Here is a 12542-nt window from a genome sequence, read left to right as displayed (position 1 = left end):
GTAAAGACGAAGGCAAAACTAGCATTGAGTACCCTAGCCTTTTTATATCCTTTGGTGCCCAGTCCCCTGCCCCATTCAGCAGCAGACTCACATTTTCCAAATTCTTCTTTTTTCTGCTGATAAAGCTGTAGAACTCATTTTTGCACTTTGCATCCCTTACCACATTCAACTCCATCCAGTCTTCGGTTTTTCTAAGCCTGTCCCCACACACTCAGACAGTTTCTCTCTCTAGTTTCCTAGGTCCCTACTCCCACATCCTTTATGATTACATTTGAGTTTTGTCAGAAACTTCTTGTTGATCAACGCAGGCCTCTTGCCACCTTCCCTTGACTTTCAGATGAACAAATCTTGAGTTTAGAGGAGATGTCTCAGCAATCCTGGTTCCCTCTTTTCTCCAGGACTTCATCCCATGGGTTTTTCCCAAGCAGAACCTTGAGCAGAGCAAAGTTTGTTCTTCTGAAATTCAAAGTTGTGATCATTGCCCTGTTCTGTTCTCTCAGGTTCCTGAACTCCACCATTTCATGGTCACTGCAGCCAAGTCCACACCAATCTTCACATCCAGTTCCTAATTGTTGTTGCTGGATCCATCAGAGTGCTTCTCCTCATCAGCTCTTCAGTCAACCTATGTCAAGAAGTCATCATCAGTACGCTCCAGATGTCTCCTGGACTGCTTGTGACCTGCTGTGTTGCCCTTCCAGCAGGCAGGGATTTATAGATTTTACAATAAAATCCAATCTTAAAACCTGATTGTTCCTTGCCGGGAATTGCTTAGTACATTTATATAAAATTAATGATAGTAATTATAGATGACATCTCTGAATCAACAGGTAGTGGCAATCATAACTGCATATTAGTAATATCTTAGAAGCTGTAAGTCAGTTCAACTGAATCCAGTCTTAGCAGTTCAGAAAAATAGGTAATGGCTAAAATTTCATTAAAAAGCAATTCTTAAGCATGAAATCTGTGAAATGATTAGTAGCTCAAGCTTCCAAAAATTCTGAATTAGGCTTGGGTAAGCATGGGTAAATGCAATCTCTGTCTTCCATTTTGGTCCAGAAAAACATTTGCAAAAACTAGAGATTTCAAGATTGTACTATCTCTACATAATACTAATTTAAACAGTGCTGGGGATTATTTTTTTTCCAATAGGCCCGTTATTTTGAAGGGCAAGCTGGTCTGAAATGTGATACAGTAAATAAGGGTTCCGTAGATGTTGAGGAACAAAACGTATCGCTGGGTTCAGATCCTAAGTCAAACAACACTGGCAAATCACTATATATCCAAAAAGAATCACTATCCATGCAGAGAAGCAGTAAGTCATCCAGCTGAAGCTGTAATTTATACTGGTTTTACTCTTTGTGTATGTGTACCACTTTCATTTAAAAAAATTAAGATCTTGTACATAAATATCATGTATACTCAGCTGCCTCATACCCCCATGAATAGCATAAAGGCCAGGGAATCTTTGGTTCCTTAAAAATCACTTACGGCTCAATGCCCATAGCAGGCAGGGCCAGCAAAAACAAAAACAGAGTATGTTATGGGATGCATGCTGATAACATCTCAGAGAATCAGACATATTGTCAGCAAGTGATTATTCTTTGAATGTGAATCAATGTGGATACAACTGTGAATGGCAGACAGCATCCCCCAAAATGGTGAGACAGAATAATATCAGCTGCAAACAGTACTTTTATCTAAAACTTGGCATCTAAATGAATGACCAAGTTGAAGTCATAATGTTTGGCAAAAGTCATTGCAGCAGTACATTTCCCAAAGAAGATAGTTGATGTTGCTTGCCTTTAGGAAAAATGACCCTTAATATTCAAAACATGAGGTATGCCAAACAAGTGATAAGCACAGGGATATACTAGACTAACCATTTTAATTTTTTGCTAGGAAATTAACTGAGTCTTACAAAATGTAATTATGGCTAAGGCAAACCTTTCACAATTCTATATCAATGCAAATAATTATTGATATTTCACTGACAACAATGCAATCTTCTATGAAAGACATCCCTGATTAGAACAGCATTTGTTCATAATTAGAATGAGATAATTTAAAAACAGGTTGATTTTGCTTCTAATTAACTAAAGTTTTGTTTAATTCGTTACCTTGTGGCATTGATTTTTGTAGACCTTGATGCTCATCTGTCCAGTGGACTGCTGCCACAGTTAACAACCCCGGCGCCAGTGTTTATAGACTTTCTCAAAGCTTGCTGAAAGCACTGGATAACAACAATCCACTCGTCTGGAGAGACAAGACTAAAAAAGCAGACATCTGCCAGAGCAATTTGGCTGACTCCAACAGGCCCTCATTTATGGGAAGTACAAGGCATGCTGGCATAGAGGTACATAGTATGTCCAGAAATTTATGTGATTTCTCCTGGACATCTTCCATTGGAATCTCCAGTGTGACTGCCATTCTGTGCGGTAACTCTTGAAAACTCTTTTAAGTAACTGGTTGTACTTTTGAGTATCAGTGGTAGCACAGTCTCATCTGCAGACAAAGGTAATACAGTGTAGAAACGGTATGATTATCAGCCTGCAACTCCTCTTCCACAGAGTCTGAGAGACAGATGTTTCAATCATATCCAAAGTTCACATGCTTTGGATGAAGAAAACCTGACTGTAATGGTTGTAACAGAAGCAGATACAATTTGGCTAGATTGCTGGCATGTATAATAGTCAAGAAAAAGTGTTGCAAGGGTACAATAGTCACTAAATCATGATGTCACTCGTAGACCTTGGATAACAATCACGAGCATTGCACTAATGACCTACTGCTGTAACTAAGAGATCACAAATATTCTAAGGTTCTGTACAACACAGTGCTAATACCATATGAATGGTAGGAGTAAACAGTAGAATAGTCAGTATCAACAGCTGGTATGACAAATAAAAGAATGAATACCAGGTGAGTTCTTTGTAGATTTTGAATTTCACTTCACAATAACAGAATAAAAATATATCCAATTCCTCGTGGTAGGACCCAGGAGGAGAAACCCAGACCCACGTCTTAGGTATGTGAGTTAACTTACGACATTAACAGTATACTAGAGCATTTCTCTCTTCTCTTTAGGCATCACAGCTTCTTGTAAACACCTCTGGCCTTTCATTTCAAGAATTACTTGCAAAATAGCATCTCTTAAGAATGTACCTCACATCCAAAGCAGTATAAAAATACTTTGTGGACTCATAATGCAATGTTATTGCTTCACAAGAAACAAGATTCTTAAAGCCTGAGGCTTATACTCTGTCATAAGAACAAAACATTAGTAGAAACAACTCAGATGAAAACGCAAATTTTTAAAAAGGGAATGAAATGTACAAAAGAACTAAATAAAAATTAACATTATTGATGAAAAAAATCAGGTAACAACCAACTGCCTGGATTTTTACGAAGTGTTGATTTACTGTATGTCTACGAAAAGAAATCATGGTAGAGTCAGATTCATTCATCTTATATCCCCACGTGAGCAGTATGTCAACTCTCATTATACAGACAGACTCTGAGGATTCAACTCACTAAAAGAACCTCTACTGACAAGCGTGGAATACAAATACACCTTCAGTAGAATTGATGGATAAGGCCTGTGACAGTATTGGTAATAACATTCCTTTACCTTACCCAGACTTCTTTCATATAGTTGCAAATACAAGAACGCAAAACCCTCAAATGCAAACCATAGTCAGTCTTACAATCATTGTGTATCAGCAGTATTCACTGCCCTTCAGAGGACTTGATTCATTAATGGTTCCAGTAGCATTGGCCCAGCACTTTCAAGAGGCAATTCTTTTAAAGAAATTCTCCTGCATCAGTGTTAGTTATGCAAAACAAATGTCTCACCTCAGCACTATCAAAACTATATGAGCAGCAATGGTGAAGAGTAGAAATCACAGGAATTACAGCAGACTTGCAGGGGATAGCCAGGTTCATGGCCTCTCCCAAATATCATGTACTCAAATGAAGTTCAAAATTGCAGTTAGACCTCCTGCTTTTTCAAGTTTTTTTTCCTGGCTAAAATCCTCTCATCTGCCTGCAAAGAAAAGGGGCCTGCTCTTTCTTAGACTCTTTATTATTCTTATAAAGAAGTTCCTGCAGTTGGTTCATTTCAGAATAATTCACTGTGGCTTATCCACAATAATTTTGTGCGCTTAGGGCCTTCTCTCAGAAACGCATCTTCTTACGTCAAAACAGACTAATGCAAAATCTTTTTACAGAACACAAATATCATTGCGAGGATAGACATGTAAAATTGTATTGCGTTTGCGTGGCAAGGTTTTGGTAGCATGGAGGGCTTACAGGGGTGGCTTCTGTGAGAAGCTGCTTGAAGCTTCCCCCATGTCCAATAGAGTCAATGCCAACCGGCTCCAAGTTGGACCCGCCACTGGCCAAAGCTGAGACAATCAGTGATGGTGGTAGCGCCTCTGTGATAACATATTTAAGAAGGGGAAAAAAACCTGCACAACAGCAACTGCTACCAGAAGAGTGAGAATATGTGAGGAACAACTCTGCAGGCACCAAGCATAGTGAAGAGGAGGGGGAGGAGTTGCTCTAGGCACAGGAGCACAGATTCCCCTGCAGCCCACGGTGAAGGGCATGGTGAGGCAGGCTGTCCCCCCTGCAGCCCATGGAGGTCCATGGTGGAGCAGATATCCTCCTGCAGCCTGTGGAGGACCCCAGGCCAGAGCAGGTGGATGTGCCCATAGGAGGCTGTGACCCTGTGGGAAGCCCACACTGGAGCAGGCTCCTGGCAGAAGCTGTGAAGAGAAGCCCATGCAGGAGGCAGCTTTGCTGGCAGGACTTTTAACCTCATGCTGGAGCAGTCTGTTCCTGAAGGACTGCACCCTGTGGAAGGGACCCATGCTAGAGCAGTTCATAAAGAACTGCAGCGCTTGGGAAGGACTCACTTTGAAGAAGTTCATGGAGGACTGTCTCCTATGGGAGGAACCCCATGCTGGAGCAAGGGAAGAGTGTGAGGAGTCCTCCCCCTGAGGAGGAAGGAGCAGCAGAAATAATGTGTGATGAACTGACCACAACCCCCATTCCCCATCCTGGATGGGGGTAGAGATGTAGAGGGAGTAAAGTTAAGCCCAGGAAGAAGGAAGAGGTCGGGGTGAAGGTGTTTTGAGATTGTTTTTTTGTTTTCTCATTACCCTACTCTGATTTTATTGGCAATAAATTAAATTAATTTTCCCCAAGTAGAGTCTGTTTTGCCTGTGACAGTAATTGGTGAATGATAGCTCCCTGTCCTTATCTTGACCCACCAGCCTTTTGTTATATTTTCTCTCCCCTGTCCAGCTGAGGAGGGGAGTGATAGAGTGGCTTTGGTGGGCACCTGGGTTGTTTGATGAGGTACAGTTGACTGAAGAGAAACCAAATAGTCTAAAAAGACAAAGTCTGGGCATTCTGGCAGACGTAGCAAGGCCTTCTGAAGGCAGACTGAGGTTAATAAAGCTTAAAAAATGACATAAGTATTCAATCTATACTCTGAAGTCCCAAGTTATTCCTTGGCTTATGAGACTAATAAGCTCCTCTGCTTACAGATTTATCTCAAATCTAACAGCATATAAAAAATTATTTTAATCTGCTGTAATCAATAGGTCAATACTTATAATTCTGCTATTCAATTTTTGCCTAGTAGTCTAACTTTTAAACAGCACATTCACCATCTCCACTGCTTTTTTCTTCATTAAGAATCTAATATTGCTTGAGGAATCTTCCTTCCTTCCTCTTTCCACTTTACTGATTAATTAACAGCACAGGGAATCTCCACTTTAACACCTGCTTGTTGGATTAGGAGTGGGAGAGGTTTGGAACTAAAACACTTATGTTAGGTATTTAAGGTAGACGGTCTATATAATGAGGTGTTAAGGTCACTGAAAGAAAGAATGTCCACCTTCAAGAGAAAGTTCAAGGCTCTGGGTCCAAAATGACCAAATGTATGGGTAAACATAAGTGATACAGCTAAAACCCAAGAAGAGGTTGGGATTTCAGATACAACCTCATTACTTCATTATTTCCTATTGACTAGCTGTAGCCAGCTTCTTGTGAAAGGTACTTGCTAGATTCCATTTATGGTCTAGTTTGAAGAAAAACAACTGGCTAGCCCAAAACCAGTATAGAAAACCTAAAATTCCTCTTCAAGATTTAAGAAGGAACTGCAGATCTTAAGTAAATAAATCGTTTCTGGACTTTATTGACCTCCATTTATATCAGTGCTAAACAAAATGCACAAGCCAATTAACACTACCAGAGTCTATTCTTTTTACTCTGTCCAAGATCACAAGAAAAAGAATCAGGAAAAAAAATACCTATGCCTGAGAAATTAAAACAGATTCACCTAAATCTCTGATGCAATGCACAAAGTATACTGTTAACTCTACTGACACAATGGATCTCTTAATAAAATAAATGCCACAATTTTCTATTTTCTAATACTATCTATAGTATAGTAGATTCTAATATATTCAGTTATTTATCAAGGTAAGATAATGTTATGTCGTTACTCAAAACTACCCAAATGTTTTAAGTGCCCTAGAAATACATGTCTCAGGCACATAAGCCAACAATGTGTGCTTGCAGCCCGGAAGGCTAATTGCATCCTGGGCTGCATCAAAAGAACTGTGGCCAGCAGATCGAGAGAGGTGATTCTCCCCCTCTACTCTGCTCTCATGAGATCCCACCTGGAGTACTGTGTCCAGCTCTGGAGCCCTCAGCACAGGAAAGACATGGACCTGTTGGAGCGCATCCAAGGGCCACAAAGATGATCAAAGGGCTGGAGCACCTCTCCTATGAAGACAGGTTGAGATAGCTGGGGTTGTTCAGCCTAGAGAAGAGAAGGCTCCAGGGAGGCCTTATAGTGGCCTTCTGGTACCTCAAGGGGGTCTACAGGAAAGATGGGGAGGGACTCTTTATCAGGGAGTGTAATGATAGGACACAGGATAAGTAATCATTTTAAACTGAAAGAGGGTAGATTTAAATTAGATATTAGGAAGAAATTCTTTACTGTGAGGGTGGTGAGACACTGGAACAGGTTGCCAAAAGAAGTGGTGGAGGCCCCATCCCTGGAGACATTCAAGGCCAGGCTTGATGAGGCTCTGAGCAACCTGATCTAGTTAAAGATGTCCCTGCTTACTGCAGGGGGGTTGGACTAGATGACCTTTAAAGGTCCCTTCCAACCCAACACATTCTATAATTCTATAACTCTATGCTCTTACATTCTGTAGGGATAAGAAAGACAGTCTGCATTTCCTCCTGTGCTACTAGAGGATCACACAAATGAACAAGCACATTATGAAGAGTTTGAGTTTGGTCTCAGTACGTGTGGCTCTTGGTTCAAATGACAAGTATCTTCTAACTGCACTCAAATAAGACCAAAATACAGTTTTTTTAGAAAATTTACAAGAGCCAAACTAAAAAAAAAAAAAACAAAACAAAACAACCAAGAAACCATGACTAACTCCACTACCTTTTTAAAACCAGAAATAGTATGCTACTGGAGAAATTAACATTGACCAGGTATTTTTCTGCTATTTTAAGAGTCAGTAAACTGATTTGGTTAAGGTTGTTTGAATACTCTCTCTTGCATTGCAAAGTTTTTCAATTCTGAGAATAGTAAAAAATAAAATATATATATATATTTGGCTTTATATAAGATACACCTGCCTGATTTATTGTTCAGTCAATACTAAACATTAGGCTCAAACACTTGTACATGGCAATTAGAGTTGTTACAAGACCAAATAAAGCTATTACAATTGTTTCATAAACCATTCCTAGAAGAATTTAAAACAAGTATGAGACAAATTCCAGGCACATTATTACCTAGATTTTATTTACTCACATATACCACATCAGATTTCAGTTGTTAAGAGTTCTTATTGCATTGTAACAAGACGCAATGTAGAAGCAAGGAGAGTTCCTCAGAATAATTGTTATTGCTCTGTAAGCAGCACCAGTCTATTATTTACTATAAAAATAAAAAGCTAAATTGATAAACAATGATAAAACACAGAAGCTGGTATATTAAAAATTTTACATTTTTACTAAAATTGAAACTTTCAAGATGAAAAGGAAAAAATGCAGACATCAGAGTGTTAGGATTCACAAAAGCATTATGAAGAGATGCACGCAGTGCACTGCAAATCTGCAGGTGTACAAATGTTATCTACTGCTCTGAACAGGCAGAAAAGTCACTGAATTTATAGATAAATGCTATTGATTTCTTAGGCTAATTATGAGGTTCTACTAATTATCACAAGAATCACCTCAGATGTTGAACAATCTTAAAAATGAACAGCCAGTTCAAGAAGCACTAGAGGATACTGGGGGGAGTACTATAAGTTTCCCCTTATCTTATATTCTTCCACAGACATCAGCTTATAGACACTGTAGATGGACTTTCCAATTGATCCAGGTCAGTTCTTTTTATAACTGCTTTGTATTAAATGAAAGAGGAATATTTGAAAGCAAGCCATGTGTGGTATATGCTGCATACCTGTGGGTACTATAGCTTCAGATAACCAGAAGATCTTGCCACGTGCTCAATTACTGGGTGGATAGCTTGTTCCCCAACTCTTAATTCATATACCAACATACAAAGAGAAAGGTTTGCTCCCAGTGGCAGCTCCAAAGCACTCCTCTTGTTCCGCCTAGGCTGAGCTAAAAGAAAAGTACCATTACAGAGCATACATGGCTTTTGCTTTATTAATTGAACAAAACTGTACAAATACTGAATGTGAGGGAAGAATACAAATTAGCAAAGGGAGGTTGGATGGAAGTATAAAGCCATATACAATTGACTTTCAAATTTGTCTCCTCTATAGCCAGGCAATTAAAGTCAAAGGAAAGAAAGCACTTCAATCGCCCAGAGGCAAGTACAGGCTCTACATCAAGGAAATTAAAAGAATGAGAAGAAATAATTCTATTTGTCAGAAATGCTCTGCCCAGAAAGGATTAAATGCACTTTTCTCATTTGGGAAGAACTGGGTATACCCAAAATGTCTCTTGGTCAAAATCTGCTTACCCCAGCAGGACATATTTTCCCATGAACCTTGTTACCAAGAAGTTACTTTGGCAAGGCAGTCTGCTTTTCCAGGAAGTTTAGCAGTGAATAGTGATTAAAAATACCTCAGTTCCAACAACGCTGGTCCATTCTTCTACATAACTTCCTCAGTCTGTGGATTAGTGTTGCATCATTGCCTGTTTTTAGCAGGAATCGCTATTACTCTTTCTGTACTTCCCTAAGACTATGCAACACCTCTCAGCAACATTCGTATTTCCTCCTTGGAATTCTTGTAACAGCTATAAAGACAAAATTTATACTTGCTATCTGTGACGACCATTGATGTGTTGTGTCTAGACTATTAAATATCAATGTTACTTTCTCTTTCACACCACATCAGTGGTGGCTACTAGTGAAGATCATCAGAAAATCAGTACAAAAAAAAAAAAAAAAGAGAACCACTGAAAGAAATCACTTTGTTAAATAAAAATTTACATTTTGTTCCTAGTGTATGACAGTACAGAGAAAGAGTAGGAAAAGCAAAATGAAGAGTGACAGAGGAAAACAAGGGGGAGTCGGTATTCTTTCTGCTTAGTCAGTTTCTTGATCAATTTCCTAGTGGGTTGCTTCCACTAGCAGGATGTTTGGTTCCCTGAACTAACCTAAAGGTTAAAACATACATGAATTTAAGAGATGGGTACCGGCTGAAAGGCACATAGCCACTGAATACATGGTTTGTATTTCCAACATTAAAGAGATTAGCTAAATTTGAACTGGCCTCATTTGCTTTCCTGATAAGGTAAAAAGAAAATATGTTATGCAGAAACTCCTACATTTCCTTCCACAGGGTAACAGGTAGACTTCAAAGACCTTTTAAATGAAAAACTGAAGTTTACTTATTTCTACATAGCAAGCATATCTGATTTATATTTGTAGCTGGGAAAGGTCCACTTTCAGAAAAAAAAATGCAGACAAATATTAATTACTTAGGTACTAATAAAGATTTCTAGACATAAATGCTAAATAATATAACCTGACTTAATGGATATCAAAATACAAATTAAAAATTTCAGCTCTAACACCTTAGCAGTCTAAGATATTGTTAAATTTCAAGCTTTTCAACTCTTTAGTGAATCAGTTTTGATGAAGAACTGTGATAGATCACACCTTTACAAGAGTCCTGCTTACTCACGTAGATTAGTTCCTTTTCTTAAATTGCCTAAACTGGAAGTAAAGCTTTATAAACAACACAAATGGACATCACTTTTTCTGTGGTCTTTGTTACACTGATCTATCAGAAGGAACTAATCTGTGCCTTTCTAAAAACATACAAAGAACAAATTATCCATGCTAAAGAAATGTTTAAGTAGTTCTAAACAACAGATGGGATTAGAAGGATTATAGAAAAGGTTACTCCTTAGGATGAGTCATTATAAAAGAGTGAACTCATCAGCCATTGAAGTAGCTTCCATTCAATCTGTGAAATATATAAAGTAGGCACAGATGGAGAACATATTAATTTACAACCGGAAAAGCTGTCTTAAAATTTGAAAACTGCTTAACTTCTATGCAAGCATTAAGTAACTAAGAATGTGTATCTCATCATACATGTTAATACTCTCTCTCTCTCTTTTTTCTCAAGGTTTTCTACTCTCAGTTTCAAAATCTCTGCAAAAGGTAGAAGATAAAGATATGTTGCTAACCACACTAAATCTAGGAAAAACTCCTCGAAATGGAGACAGAACTTTGAACAGAGGAGCTATACCTTTCCTGAAGCGTTATAAGACCGAAGACAGCAGTGTTTTGGATGAAGATGATGACAGAAACAGGATGTTTTTGGTGAGTTTTCAGTTTTATGTTTTGGCTTAATTGTAAAATGGAAATCCTCTTCATAGCCCTTTAGAAAACAAGTACAATAATTTAAAGCAATAACCTGGTGAATATACAAAAATATCAGTTTAGCATACTATAGTCAAGAATAAATTTTCAACTGTAAATATCTATCCAAGATTTTAAATTTGTAACTTGGAGAGTTGAATAAAAGAAATCTGATTTTTAGAGAACTATATGTAGCCAAAACTTGTAGGGAAAAGCACCTATATTTATGTTTGATTCAGCATGTCCTTATGTGCAGCCACACGTTTTTACCTTCACCAAATATAAGACACGTTATTTTACCATGTTCTTTACCATAAAACCATTTCAGCCAAAGACGGAATGCAGGTCATTACTTTCAAAATACCATCTTGAAAGATAAAATACTCGCACTGCTACATATGAAGTATAAAAAGTGAACTTCATTGACTTTAAATAAAGATAAACTGCTAGTCTTGTTTTCCCTTAAAACAGGGCACAGGCTCCAGACAGGATTTCTTAAATCGTGTTATGCCAATCAACTTAGGTAGAAAGCAACTACCTTATCTTGCACTGAAGGGACCCATGGCTTTTCCAGCTGACACTGAAATTCAAAATATTGAATCAATACAGGAAAGAGAGACTGCGGATGAAGAAAATTCAGCTAAATTCCCTATAGGAAGAAGAGATTTTGACAGTAAGTATATTTTCATTTTTACACAAAAATTATTTCATTCTAGTAAAGTATAATGCAATGTCTATATTGCAATTTGATGAAGGTTCATTTAGAAACTCCATGTCTATTGTGATTTGGTGCACAGGGGAGGAAGCATTTTTAAAATTAATATTTCCAGAGGCTATAAAGAATTCTAGTTCTTTGATGATTTAAACTTTCAGATTTTTTTTTCCTGTAGTGCTCAGATGTATGCTGGGAAGAGTCTATCGACCTTGTTGGCAAGTCTGAAAACTACTGATCTACACCACCTTCTTTGAACATTAAACATTTTGTTATGAATTTAATGTAATCTGAAGTTATTGTGTTTTAGTGTAGCTGTACATACACATCCAAAAATACTTTCCTACCGCATTGTAGAGGAAAACATAATTCACTATCAATAAAGAACATAGCTGTAATTACTAACAATGTATTGTTATTAAAAAATAAAAGACTGCTGCATAATCCAGACTTGTATTTGTCTAGTATTACACACAAGCTACTTCCACTTATTTGAGCATGAAAGGAAGAAATTAACGAATTTCACCCTTTTCTCGCAAAATTTTACAGCTTCTGAACCAGTCAATACACCATGTATGTCAAAACAAAAACTTATAGTCGAAAAAAGTCAGTTAATTTTGCCTGACCAGCAATCAACTTATTCTTGCTTGCAGTTTTGCTGTGTTGTCTTTTTCCACTGATTTTGCTGTCCAGTTCCTCCTGAGGGTTGTTTGAAGTCTTAGGTCTTTTAGCGATTTTTTGCAAAGATGGTTCACTTTCCTTATCACAGATTACTTTGTCATTATTCAAATCCATCTGTTCATTCTTGGAGTCCTTGTTTCTTGGCTGACAACTCAGCTTTCCCATTTCTGTATAACTTCTAGTCTGGTGAACATTTTCAGAAATAGTTCCAAGCACTGGTACATCAAGACATGAATTCATACCTTCTGTCATGTAAGA

The 12542-nt window shown here is 37.9% G+C and overlaps 3 protein-coding genes across 3 annotated transcripts in view; 2 read left to right on the top strand and 1 right to left on the bottom strand.

The window, feature by feature from the left end:
- The window catches only part of IGF1 (insulin like growth factor 1), a 93651-nt gene extending 93067 nt beyond the window's left edge, over positions 1-584 (top strand). Inside the window, exon 4 of the mRNA XM_054212366.1 lies at positions 501-584. Coding sequence (XP_054068341.1) covers positions 501-569 — 69 coding nt within the window. The 3' untranslated portion in view covers positions 570-584. The remainder of the gene's footprint in view (positions 1-500) is intronic.
- A 10019-nt stretch (positions 585-10603) lies between these two features.
- On the top strand, positions 10604-11918 carry PMCH (pro-melanin concentrating hormone). Its single transcript, XM_054198298.1, has 3 exons — positions 10604-10852; positions 11363-11564; positions 11914-11918. Exons 1-3 carry the CDS (start codon positions 10604-10606, stop codon positions 11916-11918), a joined length of 456 nt encoding a protein of 151 aa, XP_054054273.1.
- Positions 11401-12542, bottom strand: part of PARPBP (PARP1 binding protein) — a 50694-nt gene continuing 49552 nt past the window's right edge. The window contains exon 10 of the mRNA XM_054188419.1: positions 11401-12529. Coding sequence (XP_054044394.1) covers positions 12195-12529 — 335 coding nt within the window. The 3' untranslated portion in view covers positions 11401-12194. The remainder of the gene's footprint in view (positions 12530-12542) is intronic.

Source organism: Rissa tridactyla, chromosome 1 (genome assembly GCF_028500815.1).
Source record: "Rissa tridactyla isolate bRisTri1 chromosome 1, bRisTri1.patW.cur.20221130, whole genome shotgun sequence".
NCBI classification, from domain to species: domain Eukaryota; kingdom Metazoa; phylum Chordata; class Aves; order Charadriiformes; family Laridae; genus Rissa; species Rissa tridactyla.
This window is presented reverse-complemented; position numbering and strand designations above follow the sequence as displayed.